We start from the raw sequence: 24,886 nt of genomic DNA, 5'->3' as shown, positions 1-24,886 counted from the left end.
TTGTAACAGAGTTTGACAATTTTAAACTTTTTTTTTGCCAAAAAGAGCACTTGGCACTAATAAAATCATGATTAAAAGACTTTAAACAACCCTGTGTGTGATCAGTAACACATTGTTTTGATTTTGCGGTTACAAAAAAGCAAAGTAAAGTAACAGAGTTGACGCAAGATTTATGTACACACATTTTTAAAAGTTATTTTTCAAACAATTTAATGTTGCAGAGTTAAGAAAATGACTATTTATTTATATGACTATTGTTTTATCAAATAAATGAAATGAAATATTACCAAAATAAAAGTACAATTAAATATTTTCATTACACAGTGATACATGATGGAAAAATACACTGACTAATTCAAGCAAGAAATCATGATTTTCAGCTGAACAAGACTAAAACATTATATTGTTATGGCCTGTAACATTGTGATCCATGACAATGATTAACAAATTATTAAAATTAAAAATAATCATTTGAAAAAAAGCAGTAAAAAAAAGGCACGTTGGGCACCAAATGTACCTGAAATTAGACTCATCCGGAGTTGTTTTATAAAAGCTACTTCCAAAATAGGCCTACTTCGCAAAGCCATGTCACAAATAGCCTAGCCTACAACGAAAGCGTTAAATCGGGACTTTTAACTTGTATTATATTAATTATGATATTACATCGATGTCAACATTGAGAAGCTTACTGGCCTTTGCACATGGGGCTCATTCTGGGTCTTATTTTGATACAATATTATGTTATTATGGTCCAAAATGTCTGTTATCCACGAATGACATTAGAGAAATCACAATTTGGGACAACAGTCTTTCTGTAATAATAAGCATATGACTATATGTGTAGGTATTATTGAAAACATCAATATTATGCCAATATTTCCAGTATGATAATATTTCGTATAAATTATATTTATATTATGCTCTGGAATGTTGTAAAGTAAAAGTTTTCCAAAGAAAAACACTGATACAGACACTTGAAAAAACGTAAAATAGGCTACTTCACCTCTGTCTATATTTTAGATTGTTTCTGAAACATATTAACTACTAAAAGAGAGTCGGATATAGGTGGTTTTAGCCCAAATGAGAAATTAGACACGTTGTAACGTTACAGTGATTTTACCCTTAGCCTTGTCACAACCTACAACATGATTTTGACATACTTCAGCGTTAAATAAGGACTTTTAAGTTGTATTACGTGTCCGCTCCGCACAATTCCGCACACCGGAAGTAGATTCATGCTGAAGAGACGCTTGAGAAAATGTTCTCCTGAATAGCTGTCAAGAATAACACTTATAAACATCTACAAGGCAGATAAGGGAACTCTTACTAGATAAGGCGTCGACGGGTTTATTAAGGTATTCTTCTATGTTTTTTCTCATTTCACCGGTCAGTTGTTGTGATCGTCGAAATGACGGGGTGCTAGCTGCCTGTGTTTATCTCATAGCCGTGCTAACATTAGCTTGGCATTAGCTTAGCATGAGAAGAAAGCTGGTTTTCCATAGGCTACGAGAGCTAACTTGAGTCCAGCTTGAGCTCATGCTACGGCTAACACTAGCCTTCACCCGTTTACTAGTTCATGGTTGCGAGATGTTTGTCGTTACACATTACGAAACATAACAGTTACCGTTGCCATAATATTAGTGATATTCGTCTTAGCATGATGAACTCTCTTACATTGGCATGGCATTCATTGTGCTAATTCCATCGAGGACACACGTAAAGGTTGTTTTCCCTGAGATTCCTGGCCTTTAGCCTGTTTAGCTCACTGATGCCATTTTGTTTTCAGTGAGCTCATTATATCTGAACAGACCCGATAAATCACAGTCTTACGCACAACATTGCGCTGTATTTTAAGAAGATTATTCCTAGCACGTTCACGTTTTGACCAGTTTCATTATCTACAGGTAACATTAAAAAGACTATAGAAACTGTGGCCGTATGATGGTGATGCTATCGTATAGGTAACGTTACTGGAGGATTGCTATATTCATTTATTAGGTAGTCACATGCTGCTCATGTAGGGTTGAATACAATGGCTGTTGGGTCAGTGTGTGTTTTGACTGATTGACTCTTGTGTTGTAGTTGGATCTGACATCTGGGTCGCAGAGATGGAGGGTCAGGATAATGCAGATCAGGGCAGCAGTGATCAGTCTGAAATACAACGCCGGAGACAGCTGGACCGTCTGGACAGAGAAGAGGCCTTCTACCAGTTTGTCAACAATCTCAGTGAGGAAGACTATAGGCTAATGAGAGACAACAACCTGCTTGGCACACCTGGTAAATCCTTTGTGTTTTTTCCATGTTTTTACATGCTGCAACAAGTCATTTTAGTCATATGTCAGTCCCACCAGGATTGCGTGATATGAGTGATTTTGTGGTGGTAATTTATATAAATAGGATGGCGTATTTACTAGGGATGGGCATTTTCCCAGAATGTTGTATTTGAATATTTGGGCTTATAAAAATCGAATATTTGTTTATTTAAATGATGTTATTTTGAGAAATGAGTTGTTGTTTTTTTTCCTGTTTTTGTCACCATTTCTGAACCAGCTTACGATTAGACAATATTCACAATAAGATATCTTAAAGGGGTGGTTCTGTGTTTTTTTCTAGGCTTGGTTGTGTTTATGGGGCGCAGTATAACATGTATTAATGTCTTTTTTTTTCGCCATATTTTTATAATTTTTGACCTTTATTTCTCACCGCTGTCTCCACTGTCCTTTGAACGGCTCGTTTGCTTCCTGCTTCTATGAAGCCTATTCCTCCGAAAAACACAATGGTTTTAGATTAGTCAGATGGCCAAATGTAGTTTCATTTTTATTGGCTGAAGTGCCAAGCACATCGCCTACAAAACAACCACTGGCTCTGCACCAATATACCTAAATTCACTTGTTCAGACTTACACACCCTCCAGAAGCTTGCGTTCTGCGAGCGAGCGGCGCCTCGTGGTTCCATCCCAAAGAGGCATGAAATCGCTCTCACGGACATTTTCCTGGACCGTTCCCACCTGGTGGAATGACCTGCCGATCTCAATTCGTGCTGCCGAGTCTGTAGCCATTCTTAAAAAACATCTTAAGACACATCTTTTCCATTTGCACTTGACCAATACAGAATAGCACTTACTGATCACCACAGCAACGACCAAAAGCGCACACTCCTGGATCATATCTACGTCTCTCATCCGGATTTTTGCCTTCAGGCGGGTGTATTACATAGTTATCATAACTATCAGAATCCAGTGTTCTGTATTTTGCGTACGTGAGTTTTTGTTGTAGATGGCTATTGCTGCGCGTTTAGCTAGAATGCCATACAAAACCAACCCATTGGGCCACTGAATCTGGATTAACGACAACAGCTGGGGCAACAGCCTTAGTCCTAATGGGTTATCATAGCTATCAAAATCCAGTGTTCGGCATTTTGCGTACGTGAGTTTTTGTTGTAGATGTCTTAAAAAAAAAAAAAAAAAAAAAATATATATATATATATATATATATATATATATATATATATATATATATATATATATATATATATATATATATATATATATATATATATATATATATATGTTGTGTATTGTGCTAATTAATTGAGATTTACAGCTCTTACAGGTTTTTGGCCTTGTCTGTTTCGTTGCTTCTATTACTCTCCCCTTTTTTGTAAGTCGCTTTGGATAAAAGCGTCTGCTAAATGATTAAATGTAAATGTAGATGTTAACATAATTTAAGGAGTCTTAAAGGAGTGAATGGTGTTAAAAGCTGTGTATGGCGGCCATGCTGGAGCATCTGAGTGTCAGTCCAGTGAGTGAACGGCATTATGAACGAAACTTCACGAGACGAAGGATAGATAACAGAGAGAATTAAATTCATTGCTTTTATTTCCAACATGCTCTCAATCATGGCTGTTTTATTTAATTAATGTAAATTGACATCTTTATTGGGACATGACTTGACGGATTACGTGACTCTGTTCATCTCTATATTTTAGCACCAAGTTTAAACTACTTAAGCATTTTTGTAATATCTTATTTGTTAAGCCTTTTGATCTATGTAATGATGTAAATCTGATCTAAATTGTGATTTAACCGACTTTTAGTTAATCGTGGTGCTGAACAGAGGCGGCTACATCGATCTGTCACATCACATTAAAGACTGTCAAAACAATATTTATTGTTTGATTGCTGAAATTTCGGTCCAGCACTGAACACAGCATACTACTTTTGATTGTTTTGAACTGAACACCACAATAACTTTTGAGTGCTACACTATATAGGCTTGCTTGCAGCTGCTCGTCCATGGAAACCAAAGCTCCCGGCACACAGTTTTTGTGTTGATGTTAATGCCAGTGAAAGTTTAGAAATCTTCAGCTGTGGCATCAGCAGAGCATCAACAATTTTAATGAACTTTTACCAACCATGCTCCTCAGTGACCCCTCTCTGTGAATTTATATGGTTGCTGCTGTTCCTATACACTTCCAGTTTCCAATAATACCTCTTGCAGTTGACTGTGGAGTATCTAGCCGGGATGAAATTTCACAAACAGACTTACTGCAAAGGTGGCATCATATCATGGTACCACGCTTGTATTCATTGAACTCTGCAAAACTTTGCTTTAAAAAAACAAAAACAAATGCTTGTAAATGCAGACTGCATGGCGAGGTGCTTGATCGTATACCCCAGTGGCAATGGGTCTGACTGAAGCACATTCATTCAACAATTAAGAGATATGTCCCAATACTTTTGTTCCAATTGTGTATATCTACACTCACTTAAAGGATTATTAGGAACACCTGTCAATTTCTCTTTAATGAAATTATCTAATCAACCAATCACATGGCAGTTGCTTCAATGCATTTAGGGGTTTGGTCCTGGTCAAGACAAACAAAATGGGAAAGAAAGGTGATTTAATCAATTTTGAGCGTGGCATGGTTGTTGGTGCCAGATAGGCCAGTCTGAGTATTTCACAATCTGCTCAGTTACTGGGATTTTCACATACAACCATTTCTAGGGTTTACAAAGAATGGTGTAAAAAGGGAAAAACATCCAGTATGCGGCAGTCCTGTGGGCCAAAATGCCTTGTTGATGCTAGAGGTCAGAGGAGAATGGGCCGACTGATTCAAGCTGATAGAAGAGCAACTTTGACTGAAATAACCACTCGTTACAACCGTTGCAATTTTTGAAGCCACAACACGCACAACCTTGAGGCGAATGGGCTACAACAGCAGAAGAACCCACCGGGTACCACTCCTCATCCCTACAAATAGGAAAAAGAGGCTACAATTTGCACGAGCTCACCAAAACTGGACAGTTGAAGACTTGAAAAAATGTTGCCTAGTCTGAAGAGTCTCGATTTCTATTGAGACATTCAGATGGTAGAGTCAGAATTTGGTGTAAACAGAATGAGAACATGGATCCATCATGCCTTGTTTCCACTGTGCAGGCTGGTGGTGGTGGTGTAATGGTGTGGGGGATGTTTTCTTGGCACACTTTAGGCCCCTTGGTGCCAATTGGGCATCGTTTAAATGCCTCTGCCTACCTGAGCATTGTTTCTGACCATGTCCATCCCTTTATGACCACCATGTACCCATCCACTGATGGCTACTTCCAGCAGGATAATGCACCATGTCACAAAGCTTGAATTATTTCAAATTGATTTCTTGAACATGACAATGAGTTCACTGAACTAAAATGGCTCCACAGTCACCAGATCTCAACCCAATAGAGCATCTTTGGGATGTGGTGGAACGGGAGCTTCGTGCCCTGGATGTGCATCCCACAAATCTCCATCAACCTCAAGATGCTATCCTATCAATATGGGCCAACATTTCTAAAGAATGCTTTCAGCACCTTGTTGAATCAATGCCACGTAGAGTTAAGGCAGTTCCGAAGGCGAAAGGGTGTCAAACACACTATTAGTATGGTGTTCCTAATAATCCTTAAAGTTTGTGTATCTACTTTTAAAGTACCAGGACATGTTAAGCTGTCTCGCCGTTTTGATTTGGCAATTGTCAATGCCACAGGGTCTTTCACAGATCTTTCGATAACCTCCTTGGGTCTTTTTGTAAGCAGACATATTCCCATTTATCTTTTGTATTTTACAAAAATGGTTTGCCTGTTGTTTCTGTGCTCAGAAACATGTAAACAAACAAAATACAGACTTATGAAGCCACCCAATCCTTTTATGTCCCAGGACAGTGGAAAGGAATGTTATTTTGGAGCATCCTTTAAACATTCGTGCTGCTGATGATGGCATCGAACGGACATTTCTTGTCCTGGTAAGTCCGGTGGTTTTCAGTACTGTCCTGTTCTTTTTGCAGTTTAATGAGCCTTTCTGGACAGCTACTGCATAACGATTAGATAGATTATTTATAAACTCGCGTTTTAGGCAAAATTCTGCATATCCAACTTGGATCCAACTTAAGACATTATTGGAAAGTATCTTGGAGGTATTATGTACCATGCCATTTGAAACGTATGTCTTGTAAACTGTTATGCATTTCCCCCCCTTTACACCTGGCATAAACATGCTTTCTGTGATTGGATCAAGATCAAATCTCACTTGATCACACTAAATGCCTGGTGTAGATGCAGCCAAAATGAACAGATTGTGATTGGATCACTGAAACCATATTCGGAGGTGGGCTGAGTGAAGTATATTTTTACATAGTACAGTGAACATTTATTCATCTCTTGTTTTATTTATTTCCACCCTGGTTCATTGTGTATTAACATAACTGCTACAAAAAGTCGGATATGCAGTGTTTTGCTACATTTTTGTTTAAATGTGTAAACATACTGTGTATTTTTAAGTGTATCCCGTTAATTTTATGCAAGCGATGTGTTAATAAAATAATTTGAGTCTTGTTGATTCTTTAAAACATCCTGTTCATTCACATTTAACCCCATGAACCACCACTGGTGACAAGCTCAGTATACTTTTCAGTATACAGTATACTTGTAACGTTTGGTTGGGACTTTGTTACAGACTTCACGTCACACCAGTGAACAATGATTTGCAGCTTGCTGTTGCATTTCTAGAGAGCATTTTATTGGATGGCCATTTGGAATTTCCTCTCTGTGCAAGAAGAGTCAGTGTTTTTTTTTTTTTAACCTTTTTCTCCAAAGAACAAGTCTAAAGTTTGTGTTCATGGCTTCTGAACGTTGGTGGTCAACTTTTAGGCGTGAAGTAGATTTTGAACCACACTAATTGAGTCTTTAAGAGGTCTTAATGGAGAAACACTGAACATTTGCATGAATGAAATTTTATGCCATGGACCACCGTAATCAATTAATTTCATTGGTCTGATTGACTTTGCCTAGTAGGTTAAACTTCCCTGTAAGATCCCCACTTTTTCTCTGGTGTCACAGTTCTAACTGTTATGTTTCTTGGTTAGGTGAAATTACAGCAGATGAACTGTTGAGTCGCCTTCGACAGGTGAAGGATGGCCCGGAGTCACCCAGCAATGCCACAACTGAGGAAAGAAGGGAAGGGACTGGTGGTAAGTCAACTGTAAAATGCCCTGTTAGTATATGAAATCCATATCATCCAGGTGACTTTACTTCTGATTTTGCCCTGTTTTGATAATTTCTTGTTGTTCTCAGCAACAGAGGTGGAGGGCACTGAGGAAAACCCCAGTGGGGAGACCCTTCTTGACTGGCTCAACACTGTACGACAGACAGGGAATACAACAAGGAGCGGTTATCGGGGTAACCAGTCATGGCGGGCTGTGAGCCAAACCAATCCCAACAGTGGTGATTTCCGTTTCAGCTTGGAGATCAATGTCAATCGCAACATAGCTGAACAGCAAACGCAGACAGAAAGGCTGGAAGGGGGCCAGGAAAGAGCAGATGGCCCTGCGTCTGAGCCGGAGAGTCTTATGGAGACTGCAGAGGTGGTTGAGGAACCAGTGGTAGATGAACTGGCTGTTATAGTAGAGCCAGAGCTGCCAGTTCAGAGCACCCTGACTCTAAACAGGGAAGCTAATGGACCAGATCCACCAACCTTGGCTCCCCCAACCTTAACACCCCAAACCATAGCTCCCCCAAACATAGCTTCTCCAAACATATCTGCCCCAATCACAGCTCCTCCAAACATACCTTTCCCAACCACAACGCCTCCAAACATACCTTTCCCAACCACAGCTCCTCCAACCACAGCTGTTTCAACCATAGCTGCCCCAACCATAGCCCCTCCAACCACAGCTCCTTCAACCATAGCTGCTCCAGCCATAGCTCCTCCAACCCTAGCTGCCCCAACCGTAGCTCCTCCAACCACAGCTCCTCCCACCCTAGCTGCCCCTACCACAGCTTCTCCAACCATAGCTTCTCCGACCCTAGCTTCCCCAACCATAGCTCCTCCGACCCTAGCTTCCCCAACCATAGCTCCTCCAACCCTAGCTGCCCCAACCATAGCTCCTCCAACCACAGTTCCTCCAACCACAGCTCCTCCAACCCTAGATGCCCCAACCATAGCTCCTCCAACCACAGCTCCTCCAACCCTAGCTGCCCCAACCATTGCTCCACCAAATGTAGCCCCTCCAAACGTAGCTCCCCCAACCATTGCTCCACCAAACATAGCTCCCCCAACCATAGCACCTCCAACTTTATCCTCCCCAAACGTAGCCCCTCCAACTTTAGCTTCCTCAACCTTAGCTCCCCCAAATTTGCCTCCAGTGGAGCAACCACGAAGGGGTCAAATAAGGGCTCGCAGTAGAAGCCCAGAGCAGAGACGGACAAGGGCTCGTACTGCAAGAGGTCGTTCACCACTGAACCTTGAAAGGTTGGATGGACTTCCGCCTACTCAGCATGGCCTACCTTCTCGCCATCCTGAGATCCTGCCTGAGCCCCAGGTAGAGGGAAGCTCAAGGACTCGGCAATTGTTTTTGCCTAGGCAGAGCACAGTGGAAATGGAAACTCAAGAATCGGGAGCAGCACCTGAGTTACCTGGAACACCACAGGAAAGAGAAATAAATGCTGGAGAAGCAGGAGCCTCAGGTCGTCGACCCCCAACCATAATGTTGGATTTGCAGGTACGTAGGGTGCGTCCTGGAGAGTACCGCCAGAGAGACAGCATTGCTAACCGTACAAGGTCTCGCTCGCAGACCTCCAATAACACTTTATTATATGAGACTGAGCGCGGGGGTTTCCGTCGGACTTTTTCCCGCTCTGAGCGGGCTGGAGTGAGAACATACGTCAGCACTATCCGCATTCCCATTCGGAGGATATCAGATGCTGGACTTGGAGAAGCCACTTCTTTGGCTTTGCAGTCTATGATTCGTCAGATCATGACTGGCTTTGGTGAACTAAGCTACTTTATGGATTCGGACTATCCAGACTCGAACCGTGAAGACAACCCACCAGCAGACCTTACTGATGCATTGGGTAACCCTGATGCTTCTACTGGAACTGCTGGAAGTGAAGCAGATTCTCATCTTCCTGGGCATGGAGGCTCAGACCAGGTTGGTTTAGAGGCACGGACAGAGGAAAGGGAACTGGAAGGTGGACTTCCCAGTGCTGCTGGTCCTCGGGAGAACCGGGGCAGACAACGGGCTCCCATCAGCCTGGATGAAACTGGATCTCTGCCCTTTCTGCGACTTGCGCACTTCTTCTTGCTCAATGAGGAAGATGATGACCAGCCCAGAGGTCTTACCAAAGAGCAGATTGACAACCTATCCATGCGAAACTTTGGTGAAAGTGATGCACTCAAAACCTGCAGCGTTTGCATTACAGAGTATGCTGAAGGCAACAAATTGCGAAAGCTGCCCTGCTCTCACGAGTACCATGTGCACTGTATCGACCGCTGGCTTTCAGAGAACTCAACCTGCCCTATTTGCCGCAGGGCAGTTCTTGTTTCCACCAACCGCGAGAGTGTCGTCTAGCCAAAAATGGTTTTGTGGCACTCCCAGCCGTTTTCATGTCTCTTTTCCTCTCTTCCTTTTACATTTATTACCTAGTCATATGAGGACTCTTATTGAGCTTTTTCCATACATCCTATATAAAGTCATTATGTTTTATCAGATTTGCTGGTGCCAAGATTTTTTCCCTCCCGAACTATACATCAGTGTATTCTGACCCATCTTACAATAAATATTGGTGCAAGACAACCGTTCAAGACCTTGCTGCAATCCCTGATCTTTTACATGTACTGAAGAGCAACATTCAACAAAAATATATTATGAGTGGCAATGTAGAAATAACTTTGAGTGGTACATATACTTTTGTACCAGATTTGAGTTGTACTTTAAAGCAAGTATTATCAGGTTATATCAATGATTGCATTTGAATAAGTTAATGAATTGGTAATATTGTAGAGCATCAGGAATTGCATAAAGGATCAGGAATAGGGTAATCTGCTCAGCATCCACAAATACATTTCTATTGGCAAATGCATTGAAACTGTCACACTGTGCTGTATCTAAAATTATTTTGGTTTCATACAGTGTTGGTTGTGTGTTGGTATGAAAGCATAGTATGTGTTGTACCAATTGCACCATTATCATAAATGACTAAATGCAGATAAATAGTAGGAAATTCATGGAGTAGTTCTTAATTAATTTGTTATCCTGTGTAGAATAGATTTGGCATTATAAAGTGTCCTGTAATACTGGTTTTGAAAACCATATGGTCAGACACTTTTTTCTTTCTTTTTTTTAAACAAACAGAAAAGGCTGTAAATATGCTATGTTGACGCATCAGGTTGTATTTTTGCCCGTCTTCCCGATAATGCATCAGTTGGCTGACTCAAACATGTTTCATATATCTTAAGAAATAAACGTGGCTACATATAGGCAATGTTGTGCAATGCTAATAAGGAAAATGTAAAGGAAGTTTTGACAAATTGACTTGTATGTTGTAGTCTGTAAATATTAACATTTAAAATGAAGACTTAAATGGAAGTTTTTCTAACAGTTCTGTACATTGAGAATAGCACCATTTATCTTACTCTGAGGAGGAAATTATTTTTCTCATTATGTAATGGTTGGTTCATATGGGAGCTCTAAGGTTCTTTATTCCCATGCAAGTAAAAAAAATGCAGTGTTATTTAGAAACAATAGATGAAATACCTCTTACCGTTGTTTCTGTGTTGACTTGGAAGACTAACCTTAAGCAAAATGTTCTCAACCATGAGTTACATCCACATTTCATGTATCATAAGCAAGCCAACCATTGGTAAAATGCATATTCTTACAATTCAGTTCCAAGGTCATGTATTATAAGAGCGAGTTACTCAATAGAATTTCTTAATTTTGTCAGCATATTTATAGTTATATTTTGAGTCAATATTTTGACTAGCTTCCAGTTTGCTGTGTTTGAAATGAATAAAATGATTTCCTCACCTGACCATTTCTCTGTGGCCTCGCCAGTGTCCCATCATGTTAAGTGCTGCTGTGGATTAAAGAAGTGTAAAGTGAATCATACAGCCCTGCTATCAACAAATTGAATTTAGCAATACATGCCTTTGAACATCTTAGGAACATGATGCTGTGAAAGAAAATAAGTATATATATATATATATATATATATATATATATATATATATATATATATATATATATATATATATATATATATATATATATATATATATATATATATATATATATATATACATACACAAACACACACGCATATATATATATATATATATATATATATATATATATATATATATATATATATATATATATATATATATATTCATTCTGTATAAGGTTTTATGTTCTGGTTTGTATTTTAATGAATAATTTGGATTTTCTAAAAATATTAAATATTATTTTGAGCTAAATTTGGATTATTTAGGTGACATTTGCTAACTGCACATATGTTGCACATTTTCTGCTACAAACAATATAATGATCGGTATGTACTGGCTGCGTCAAGCCATAATGTTATTTGTATATTACAATAAAAAGTGTACAGCTGCAAGAGTGGTTCATTTAACTTGATTGAATAAATGTCATGATTCTCATGAATACATTATTTGTATTTTTCCCAGTAGTTTTTTGCCCCCCCATTCACTTATATCAGAATCTCAATGTCGTCTTTCAAAACTCTTGGCACAAAATTCACAACTTCAATCAAAATGCACATTTATCAGACGGACAACAAAACTTAACAATATTACTATTTCAAATATTCAATTCACACATTACATCTGCTTTACAACTACATCTTTACATTACAACTGATCTAAAAAGTAAGTGATGCATTACATTTAGTTTTATGGAAACTGATGAACACTATTCCATGATTGGCCCATGAAGGCCCTTACTGAGCAGCGCTGAGAAAAGTAACAGATGCCATGGGACACTGCAGTACAGTCACGACACTGGGAAACTAACAGTTTGAATTGAAAATGCCGTTTTAATATATATAATTTTAGACTTGGCATATTTGACTAAATATACATCTTCTGGGCCGCCAAAGCACCGCCTATTGTTTATTGTATTCATGTGGCTACTACTATACTATACTGTGGATGGCGTGTGTAATAGAGGGATTACGGCAGGGTGTCGGAGCTTCTTCCTCCAACGGTTGGACATGCTTCTATGATTTTGTTTCCAGGCAGGTAGAACAGGTGATATCGTGAGTGTCGTTTGACTTTCAAGTGTTAAAATGGCTCTACGCATTTGCAGTTCTTTTTTGCGTTCTTACTCGACCCACGGCAAGGTAACAAGTCTCGTTTTATCCCTCTCTCTTTAGTTTCATAATTACTTCCTAGTTTCTTTTAGAAACCTGGAATGGAAAGTACAGTAGCGCATGGGAAAACTGCATTAAATTACATGAGACTATAGTAAGCTATTACTTGCTGGTTATTAATGTATTATTAATGTAAAAATATGTTTCCTGGAAGGGAATTTGAATCCTGTGTGTACTATGAAGACTTGGCTCATAAATATTCATTACGTCTTAAAGTGACGGGTCTACTGATTGGCTTAAAGGTTGACGTTACCTTTCTGCGCCTTATGTGTGTATGGCTTATTGTCTCAGTCTTGTATATTAAATCAGATGTGAGCGTACACTGAATAAAGGTTACTAAAATACGTTTGTGTTATATTAATATTCATGAGTTAAACCTTGGTTTAATTTCACTTTCTGGAGAATTTTATTTGGGCAATGATACACCCTGCTATATAAAATTATTGTTTGTTTTCTTCACCTATTCAGACTCAAAATTCTTTAAGATAAGTTATAACTCGAATTCAATTGCATCACATTTTATTGTGAATCATCTCGAATATAATCCTTCTGAATTTGTAAAAATTGTTCATCAGAATCAGAAAGAGCTAGCTTTATCGACAAGGATACTTACACAAGGAATCAGTATTGGTGACAGAAGCTTCCAGAGAGAATGTATGTGACAAGACATAATACAAATCAAATAAGTGATTTAAAATAAAACACTATGTACAAAATAGACAATATAGTCACAGATCAGGCAACATCCCAATATTGTGGTGTTCCCCTTTTTGCTGCCAAAACAGCCCTGAATGTGTTTTGCTTTTCTCCAAAACACATTGGCCCAAATTATTGGCACCCTTTTATTAAATACTGATTATATGTAAGTGTGAACTGGTGGAATCTAATGCTGTGTTCATCTTGAATGCCCAATACATTGTCATTCACCTTAGTTTTCCATGTGATGTGGACGTAGGATCAGCAGACTTTAAACAGACTCTTAATTTATGCACATAAACAAGAATGATGTGCATGGGTAAATCATTCATAATTAAATTCTGTAAAAAATAAGATTTTAATTTCATGATGACTTTAGCAGACTTCTTGTGGTACTTGCTGAATTATGAATAGCATACTACACTTGCTATAGCTGATATATAGACCACTGATGTCTTTGTTATATGTTATGCTTTTGCATACAGAAAATGTACACTACTTTTACTTTTCGCTTTTGTGATATTCCTTCAAATACATTCATCACAAATAATAATTTAAACACTCTTAACTCTATGTTCGTTTAAATGATCCTTGGTTTTACTTCCAGTCAGTTCTCGGTGGACTCTCATCGGTCCGGTTCAGAAGTTCCTGTCCGGTTAACATCAGTCATGTGGATCACCTGGTGCTCACTGTTCAGGACCTGAACAAAACCACACATTTTTACTCCAAGGTTTTGGGAATGAAGGTCGTCACTTTTAAGGTAGGACCACACAGCAAACAATACCACATGGTGGCAGCAAAGTATAAGTATTCTCACCTGTCACTTCATGTTTCAGGGTGACCGTAAAGCTTTGAGCTTTGGAGAGCAAAAAATCAACCTGCATCAGGTTGGGAAGGAGTTTGAGCCTAAAGCCAAAAGCCCAGTACCAGGATCTGCGGATTTGTGCCTTATCACCAAAACCCCCCTGACAACCGTTGCCGCCCATCTCAAGGTAAAATATATTCACAGAGCACCACAAAACTTCCACCGCACAGTTCTCTGATTTTGAAGAATAAGGAGTTCTTCCACCATATTTCATAATCAAGCAATATCACACATTGCTGTTGATTTTAATACTTATTATAGCCATGCTAAAATTCAGTACAACATCATGATTGTGATATTGCTTTTATACAGCAGTTCTATAAACAAGAAATCACGACTGAATAACGTATAATTTTACCAACAATAACATCATTCAATTTAATAATATCATTCTGTTTGGTTACACCTTGTATTACAGTGTCCTTGTTAAATATATTACATGTATTTACTGTAGTAATAACAGTAAATTATGCATAATTACATAAAAACTAACCCTCAACCAAATCCTAATCCTACCATAACCCTATAGTAAGTACATATTGCTAATTAATATTACCCAGTACTTAAATATATAATTACAATATATAATATATTACCGTAATATAGAGTTACAAGTAGGGTTACACTTTATTTTAAGGTGTCATTGTTACAGTGTAGTTATATATTCATTAATTTATTATAACTCATGGTTTCTTTTTAAGCTTAAATTTAGTGATCTATTTTTTTTTAATTCTCTTTTTTGTTTTATTTATATTATTTTTTATTATTCTTATTTTATTACTGTTCTTTGTGCAGCACAGTGCCCAACTTTTGTTGTGTTTATTTGTGCTTTATAAATAAAATAAATAAATGAAATATATTTAGGTACTGAGTCATTTTAAATAATTACATGTAATTACTATATGGTTAGGGTTAATTTAAAGGTTAGTTGCATGTAATTATGCATCATTTATTATAATATATCATTTAATTTAAAAAGTCCATGTAGTAATGTGTAACTTTTTCACCTTAAAATAAAGTGTTGCCTTCTCTTTTTCCTGGCAAAATATTTCCAGACAAAGCCAATCAGATTCAAGGGCCAAAAACAAACTGTTCAATAAAGTGAAAGTTAATGATTAAATATAACTATATAAACTATATTTATTTCTATAGTTTACATTTGAAAAAAATAATAACCTACCCTAACCTAAACCCTTTTAGATGAACACAATCAGAGTTATTAAAAATGTCCTGGCCAATCCGAGCTCTATAATGGCAGTGAATGGCAGCCCAGGATTTGAAGCCCAAAAAAGTGATTCTGATGGACCGCCGGAAGCTAGATATCTTACTTTATGAACTTCTAAATATGGATATTTTTCTTAGACAAATGCATGGCTTTGCTTCAGAAGGCCTTTATTAACCACTAGAGCCGTGAGGAGCAGTTATATGATGGAGGGAGGCACTTTTTTGGGCTTCAGATTTTGGGCTGCCCATTCACGGCCATTATAAAGCTTGGAAGAGCCAGGATATTACTATAACGCCGATTGTATTCGTCTGAAAGAAGAAAGTTATTTACACCTAGAATGGCTTGAGGCTGAGTAAATCATTGGGTAATTCAAATTTTGGGGTGAACTATCGCTTTAATTCAAATTTCAGTTCTGCAAGTTTCCTACTAATTTCCAGAATTGAACTGAAATGTAATTCATCTCTGAAAGGTCCTCTGCCCTAGTTTTAGAGGACAAACACTGAAGTATAACAGATTGTTTTTTGTTTTTTTGTAGAATGATATATTTTTTATGTTGTTTTTCCAGGATTGTGGAGTGACAATAGAAGAGGGCCCGGTGGACAGGACCGGCGCTGTGGGTCCCATCACTTCTGTCTATTTCCGTGACCCTGACGATAACTTGATTGAAGTCTCAAACTACCAACAATAGACAGAAGGAGGCGCTATATCATCGCCCGAAGATGAATATGAATCACTCTGTACTTTGATGCTCCACCAAGATGCTTTTAAAAGTAATAAAAAACTCCCACCAAGGTTTTAATTGCTTTAAATGGTGGTTTCGGCTGAACTAATATTTATTTTTATTTTTAAAACTTCCTTATGGGGTTGCCTCACTAGCAAACCATTTTGGGCCAAGCACGAGATCTCAAGTACTGAGACACTGTACAAGATTTAAAATTGTAATCGTGCGGTGAATTAGAAATTATTTTGAAGCCATTAAGGTCTATATTCACTTAATCCCACACCATTTTACTCATTCGGTCTTCCACTGTTCTTTGGATAATGTAATATAGTAGAATTAGTTTAAATGATAATAATTTTAATAATAGTCATTAAAATGGTAATATGTCTATATTATTAGTCTACTTTTAAGAGTTTAATTTGGTTTCTAGGCTGTTGGACATACACATACATACATAAAAGTCAATATTTATATATAAAAATAATGATGCTAAAGATGGGGATCAGTTGTGCAATAGTAATAGCAATAATAGATAATATTAATAATAATAATGATAATAATAACAGTAGTGGTAAAAAAACAAAAAAAAACAGCAGTAACAGTAACAGCAATAAAACAAATATAAGCAGAACTGACAAATAATAATAGAAGTATTTAAATAGTAATAGCATGTATATTAATAATGATGTTAATAATAATACTAATAATAGTAATACTAGATATGGCGATGATGATAATATTTTGTACTGACAGTACAATTGCAATAGTAGTATCAATAATAATAATAATAATAATAATAATAATAACAACAATATAAAAACGTCAATAACAACAATAACAATGAAATAATGACACATACTTAACACATACCACACCTCTCTTAGTTTCTGTGTCAGTGTGCAGTTTTTTTTGTTTTTTTTCTCCTTCTTCCCCTTTCCTCTTCTCTCTCTTCCCCCCTCCTTTACTATTTGTATGTATGCCTAAGCTGAGATGGTGCATTAAAAGAAGGGTGTGGTGCATTAAAATCTGTTTTTTTTTGGTGCATTAAAATTTTGTGTAATATATGTTAAGTCTTGATTTGATTTAGTTATATTTTTATATTTTAGGTGTTTATATTATTATTATTACCATTACTATCTCTTCACTTATTTATTTATTTTAATCTTTAAAGATAAACTTGCACATTACATTTACTTACTGTAGTAATGACAGTAAACAACAGAAATTGAATTGTCCTGTAAAGCTAAGACATAGAATGGTTATTTCTCTTTTTATTCTTCCATTCCAGGCATTTATGATTAAGTCATATGCTAATGAGCACACTGATATGATTTTCTTATGTCACATTGTCACTGGGCATGAAGGGCATTGATGCGTCACTGATTATGATTGTCAGTATTGTTTCCTTGAACCTCTTATGTAATATTCAATACTTGACAAGAAAACGTTTTCCTTGTTTCACTTACATAAACAGTTTCAGGAGAATTTTTGTCCCCCACACACACTTTTTTGGAAGATTGTTTCCCCATCATCCCCATACAGAAGATGACACTGGCATTGCACCCGCAAACCCACACTGAAAATACTAACTGCTTTCTCAAAGTAAATTAGCTGATTTATAGGCACAATATGTACGATTTTAGGATTGAAATATACAAAAACCATTAGAACATTGTTATACATTTTGTTGACTTGTGTTACATTATCCCAAATGTTTCCAAGAATGATTAAATCCAGAGAAATAAGACATTTTAATAAGGACATGAATAACCTATCAATTACATATTACCTGAATTACACTCGATTTCCGTGGAAACACAACAACAGTTTCATATATGATGGAAGATCAGAGACTATTATATGTTTTATGAGACAGTGAGCAAATGTTTGGAGACATTCAGCCCCAGAAAACTAATCGTTATAGTCCAGCTCAACACAGTTAGTCTTATTGTTTAAATCTGGTGTTGTTGAGTCACCGCGAGTACCGTGTGTTATCAGGCCTAATATCGATCTCTTACTGCAGTGTGAACAAGAGTCTCATAGCAGCCGTCGAGCGAACACACAGAGTAACATTATAACATAACTTTTACACACTCAAATGTGTGTAATATGATAAAACAGCACTATTTCTCTACATACACTTAAGCTTGTCTGAGGCAGAATAAAAGCTCAGCTGAAATCAAGGCGTCATCAAGCTACACTATTTTGAATAAGCGACCCCATATTATGGCTTTAAAGCTCCACTGAAATCAAAAATTAAGTTTTTTAGCTTTAAGTATGACTGAGCCTTAAAGTTATGAATAAGCTGGTATGTTCCAAAACTATGACTAAATTTGCATTTAGGGGATATAAGCATTCAAAATTTACAGTCTCTCACTTCCGTCAAAACGAATCTCAGATTTTGGTGACATCATCGCAGACTTCACTTTCCTGTCAAATCTTCTGTCCAATCAGAATGCGCTCTAGAATCTAAAGCCCGCCCCCTACACTGCTGAAGCTGCGGCTGAAATCGGTCAGTTGTTTACACACATTTACTAATTTCTACATGTTGAAAGGCACATAGCACACTATATATGCGATAGGAAACGATTCAGTGTAAATATGGTTTCATTTGAGGCGAACAAAAGCTGTGTCTCATTTCGTTAAATTTCGATGGCTGCGTCCTCCGGAGGACACGGCCTGTGTAGGATGCAGTATATGGAGTGTCCTCAATCAGAATTAAACGAGACGTCCTTTGTAGGACACACAGGCAGGAAGTATCACGTTGCTATACCAACAACACGTTCAGCTTCGTTGAGCCAGTTAATATGAATGAAAATTATTTATAACTTGAAAATGACTATGAAATGTTTCTTGTCTTGACAGCAATGTACTCTTCTAAACGTTTAAAAAGCACCAAACAGTTGTAATCCTGTTTACCATCTGTTGGAGGTAATAGAGCTTAAAAAACAAAAACAAGCTTAAACGACTTACATTTAAACACCATACCCACGCTTGCATGTATATGGCGGTGGTCCCGTTTTTTCATATAATATATATTTTTTTAAATGACGGTTGTTAACGGCGACGCAAAGAATTGTGGGTTAGCTCCAGCCGCGAAGGCTACACCTCATGCACACTCCGAATTCCTGTGAAAGAAGGACGCATTCGAAGGCCGCATTTGGAGTGTCCTTCTCACTTTTTTGAAATGAGATGGCCTTATGACGTATGCAGCCTTCAAATGCGACCTCCGGAGGACACAGCCTTCTGAAATGAGACACGGCCAAAGTCTGTTTTCACGTTAGTTTCACACACCGCAGCAGCGCACACACCCCAACGGCTCAGGTCTAAATTTAGACTACAGACACGAGAGCGCAGCGCGGATCATATGTGCGAGTCCGCGCAGACAACAAACATATCGACCCATTTGAATTCTGCACAGAATGCTGCATTTCAAAGCGATATGGAGGAGATTATGATGATAAACGGTTAGAGGAAACTGGCTTTACCAAACAGAAAGGTCCGCTCTAGTCAAACTGTATATTAACGAAACGCTATTGGCTGTTTCAGAAAAGGGGAGGAGCTGCTAACAGCTGGAGTTTACGAAATTATGTCAACGCATTGAATAATGCGGCGCGTTTCAAGGCACTTCAGTGGGCCTTTAAGCTTACGTTTGCTATTCTTACCAGAGTAAATTAAGTTAATGTTATCAAAGAAGTGGTTCTGATTACAAATTACTCAAAATGTCATGTTTTGGAATCATAAGATTATTGAATTTATGATTTTAAAACATACATTTTGGTCACTTAGATATCTAATTCTTACTTAAATGTCTTCGACTTCAAAATCCATCAAATGAAGATTTAAACCAGGTGTCTAAACCTATTCCTGGAGTGCTATTCACTTTCCTGCGGAGTTTGTCTCCAACCCTAATCAAACACCAGAACCAGCTGGTCCAGGGTTACTGGAAATTTCTTGGCAAGTGTGTTCCAGGTTGGTGCCAAAATGTACATTTTCTCATTATTTACTCACACATTACATCCTAGATGCTTTAAGTAGATATTAGTTAAGTAGCCGTAACTACTATGTACTTGCATCAAAAAATAAGTAGGCCTCCAATGTACTTATTGTGCCATAGTGTATTGCAAAACACGTCGGCTGATATTGAGGTGGATACGGATAAAGTTAGGGGCATGTGTGGGTCAGTTTAAGGGTAGAGTTAGGTATAAGGTAAGTGTCAACAATGTAATTATAAATGTAACTACAGAAATTAATTACAGACGTAATTACCTGCAAATATTTTTTTTAATGTAAGTACAACGTAAAAACATGTATGACCACAATAAGTGGGTTGTATCAAATGATAAATGTGAGAAAATATTTGTTGAATCCACCTAATATAGAGCGGTCCCTTATTTCTGATGAACACAATCAGTCTTATATAATAATAATAATAATATGTTTGATTTATATAGCGCTTTTCAAAGCACTCAAAGCGCTTTACATTGAAGGGGGAATCTCCTCAACCACCCCCAATGTGCAGCACCACCTGGATGATGAGACGGCAGCCATATTGCACCAGAACGCCCACCACACACCAGCTGATTGGTGGAGAGGAGACCGAGTGATGAAGCCAATCAGGATATGGGGATTATTAGGAGGCCATGATGGACAGAGGCCAATGGGCAAATTTGGCCAGGATGCCGGGGTTACACCCCTACTCTTTATCGAAGGACATCCTGGGATTTTTAATGACCACAGAGAGTCAGGACCTCGGTTTAACGTCTCATCCGAAGGATATCTTATATATATATATGTTGTAGTATGAATGTGAAAAAAAGAGGAAAAACACCTACAACAACAAAAACATTTTCAAACAACATTTACTAACACTTTCACGAGTTCACACTTACATCAATTAAATAGAGTAAAGATTATGCGTTTGTGGCGTGCTGTCCGGGGAGGGCTCGGGCCTGGAAAATTTGCCCGAATTGTCCTGTAAAAGCTCAATCTAAAACATAAAATGGTCAATTCCAGTCATTTATGATTAAATAATATGCTAATGAGCACACTGATATGATTTTCTTATGTCACATTGTGACTGGGCATGAAGGGCATTGATGCGTCACTGATTATGATTGTCAGTATTGTTTCCTTGAACCTCTTATGTAATATTCAATACTTGACAGGAAAGCGTTTTCCTTGTTTCACTCACACGAACCGTTTCAGCAGAATTGTTTGATTGTTAATTGTTTCCTCATCATCCTCATACAGAAGATGACACTGGCATGGCGCCAGCAACACAAAGGTCAAGGGTTTATTTCCCACACGGAAAAAAACGCTTTCTAAAATTAAATCTGCTGACATAACCTCCTGGGTGTCTCTGTCCTCGTACGGCACGATTTATTTTTAGTGGATTTCTCTGACATCATGGAAGCATGTTTCCGCCACTAAATAAAAACATTAAAAGAGTCATTGCAACTTTTCATCTCAGAATTCGTGTTTTTTGTCTCACAATTGCGAGTTATAAAGCCAGACTTCTGGTGTCTTATAGAAGTCTGGCTTATAAAAGACTATAACTCGCAATTGCGCAGAGGCGGACAGTAGTGGAGTATTTATACTTAAAAATGTGTCAAAGTTTAGGTATATACTTCATCAGTGCTTTTCTTTGGAAAACTTTTACTTCACTGCATCCCAAAGCATATAATGTCGTACTTTTTACTGCACTACATTTCATAAATAAAAATAGTTTTCTTACCTTTAATACTTAATTACACTAAAAATGTTAAGTTCTAAAAATGTTACTTTAAAAAGTACTTTCTTACTTGTTCTCAAGTAAAACTTTGAATACTTTTACTTGAGTACAGTACTACATTTTAATGTGATTAAGTATAAAATAATATTCAATATGAAATGTTTTGCTGTAAAAAGTTCTTGAAAAACAAAATAACAACTTAAAATGATATAAACTTGCAATTGCATGATATAAAGTCAGAATTATGTAATATAAACTTACAGTTGCGTGATATAGAGTCACAATTGTGTCTGAGAAAAGAGTCAATTGCTCTTTTATTTGTTTTATTTAGAGGAGGAAACGGGCTTCATCATAGTTTTGGTCTGTATGTCCTGTATGTACATCTTTCTTTCACAAATAATTATATTATAAAACGGTTAGTTCCAGGCCTTGATTCTGTATCACTGCACAATACCTTTTTTAGTACTATGAACATATGTTTGTTCTCATTGATATTTTTCATTAAAGCTTATTGTGAGCGAGAAACTGAATGACTTCAGAGTTTATACCTGCATTCAGATTTAGCTTATTCCTTAAGGTCAGTCATATGTTCATAATAAAAATAAAAATATCTGTTTACAGTAAAGGGGTTATATTTGTCAGCTGCTTCTTATTCCCAACAACTTTCAGTCATTTCAATATAAAAGTCTTTGCTATTGAGTGGCTCACTCATCAAGAGAGTGTGTGTTGCCACCTGAAGGTGTAATGTTAATAATCTAACTGTTATTACTGTTACTGATCAATATAAAGAACATTTACAGTAGATAGATCAGTTGTTTCTGTTCACGGTCAGGGACTATTTTATCCGACAGAAGGAATGCTTTTAGTGATTTGAGAGAGAGAGAGAGAGAGAGAGAGAGAGAGAGAGAGAGAGAGAGAGAGAGAGAGAGAGAGAGAGAGAGAGAGAGAGAGAGAGAGAGAGAGAGAGAGAGAGAGAGAGAATAATGATCTCCACATGCCAAACTCACAGTAGCACCAAACTAAAAGATTGTTTCCTCATGATAAAACAAAGACTGACAAAAGGTTAGTCTATTGAGTTCCTGGAAAGCTCAGGTTTGATAAGTAGAATCTGTCTCTTCCTTCTTCTTGCATAACAAATAATCATATGTGTTTAAGAAATCAGATAATCTAATCTCTTCTATTCTTGTGTAACTGTACACTAACAATCTTTTCAGTATTTGTTTGTACAATGTTTCCTCAATGTAAAAGCAGAGTCTTTAAAAAGCCCCCGCAGGCCATCAGGCTTTGAAGAAACTCTAAAGCTCCTGTGTGTGGAAAAAGGAATGAGTTTCTTGTTTTTTTAATGTGTTTGTTCGGTCTTAACTTTTCTATTCTATCCTCCTGTTGATACTGGATTAATCAGAATGCTTTTATTTTTTTAGATAATCCATTATGAAGTGCCTCTGGCTTCCTTATATTCAAGGGTGTCGTGACGTTCTCATAAATTCCCATTGATTGAGTAACTTCTTTTTTTTTTCACGAGTAAACAATGAATAGGAAAAATAGCCCAGTAAAATGTAAACCATTAACCAAATGGGGAGAATTATTAGTCTTATTGTGGTTTATTTAAAGGAATTAAATTGCTAATGGAAATAATGAAAAAGAAATAAAAATGGTAAAAGTTCCAGTTCCATTGTATACAATATAACTATAGTTATATAATCAAATATATAAAATGTGCAATCATTCACTCTTATTTTCATCTGCAAATATGTGACACTGGAACGCAAAACCACTCATAAGGTTTTTATTTATTTAGATTTATACATCACCTGAATGCTGAATAACTAATCTTTCCATTGATGTGGGGTTAGGATATGACAATATTTGAAAATCTGAGGGTCCAAACAAAATGCCTTTAAAGTTGTCCAAATGAAGTCCCTATATTGACTTTATAAATCATCTGAAAGCTGAATAATCAAACTTTCCGTTGATACATGGAAATAAGATTTATTGATTGTTAGGATAAGACAACATTTGGCGATACAATTATTTTAAGGGTGCAAAAAAATGTAAATATTGAAAAAAATCACCTTCAAAGTAGTCCAAATGAAGCCCTTAGCAATGCATATACTAATACATTATGATAAAAAACTATATATCTTCATGGAACATGATCTTTACTTAATATCCTAATGTTTGTTGGCATAAAAGAAAAATAGATTTTGACCCATACTATGTATTGTTGGCTATTGCCACAAAGAAAACCGTGACACGCTTGACTGCTTTTGTTCTCCAGGGTCACAAATGTAAAGTGTTTCTTGTGGGAGACAATTTGGCCATTTCTAATAATCTTGTCCCCCTCAATGTCTGGTGGTTATGGTCCGCGTAAGCTACATGACCGAAGCACAGTTTTTTGGCCTAAGAATCTGAGAAACACAATGATAAAAAATAGGAGACACAAAAATGCGCAAAAAACAATAATTTGTAAATCCCCTATTTGTGTCATTTTATTGTTTTTGCTTTCATTTCCTTTAAAGGAAGCTATTATGTTCAAAAAAGCACATTTTCAATTGACAGTTTACACTTCGCATACGCCAGAAGACCGCCGCAGGTGTCACAAAATTTCCCCTAACTGGAATTACCTCTAATTTCAAAGGGCCTGCCATTGACGACACTCCTCACAACCAATGCACCAAACGCAGATGAAAAGGGGAAAAATAAAGGCGTTTGTTTTTTGGAAACAAAAGAAAAATCATCGTAGTCATCTCTCAAGAGAGGAAAACCGAAACTGCCGAGCAGCCCAAGGGAGCACACTATTGAGTGTTCAACGCGCACCTGGAACAATGGTGGAAATTCTGCAAGATTAAAAATAATTTTCAGCTGTTATTGTCGTACCATCCTATTGATCTTCTGTGGATTAGTAATACACTGGCCTTTTAACAGGAACCTTTTGATCTGCTAACCCA

At 37.2% G+C, this 24,886-nt stretch overlaps 2 protein-coding genes across 2 annotated transcripts; both read left to right on the top strand.

Moving 5' to 3' along the window:
* Positions 1–1,213: 1,213 nt before the first annotated feature.
* Positions 1,214–11,338, top strand: rlim (ring finger protein, LIM domain interacting). The gene is made up of 4 exons (XM_067456892.1): positions 1,214–1,355; positions 2,083–2,277; positions 7,393–7,497; positions 7,601–11,338. The coding sequence occupies exons 2-4, from the start codon at positions 2,109–2,111 to the stop codon at positions 9,874–9,876; spliced, it is 2,550 nt and encodes an 849-aa protein (XP_067312993.1). The 5' UTR covers positions 1,214–1,355; positions 2,083–2,108; the 3' UTR covers positions 9,877–11,338.
* A 976-nt stretch (positions 11,339–12,314) lies between these two features.
* glod5 (glyoxalase domain containing 5) lies at positions 12,315–16,770 on the top strand. The gene is made up of 4 exons (XM_067456448.1): positions 12,315–12,667; positions 14,001–14,153; positions 14,230–14,385; positions 16,049–16,770. Exons 1-4 carry the CDS (start codon positions 12,614–12,616, stop codon positions 16,169–16,171), a joined length of 486 nt encoding a protein of 161 aa, XP_067312549.1. The 5' UTR covers positions 12,315–12,613; the 3' UTR covers positions 16,172–16,770.
* Positions 16,771–24,886: the final 8,116 nt, after the last annotated feature.

The sequence above is a fragment of the Pseudorasbora parva genome, chromosome 11 (assembly GCF_024679245.1).
Source record: "Pseudorasbora parva isolate DD20220531a chromosome 11, ASM2467924v1, whole genome shotgun sequence".
Lineage (NCBI taxonomy): Eukaryota > Metazoa > Chordata > Actinopteri > Cypriniformes > Gobionidae > Pseudorasbora > Pseudorasbora parva.
This window is presented reverse-complemented; position numbering and strand designations above follow the sequence as displayed.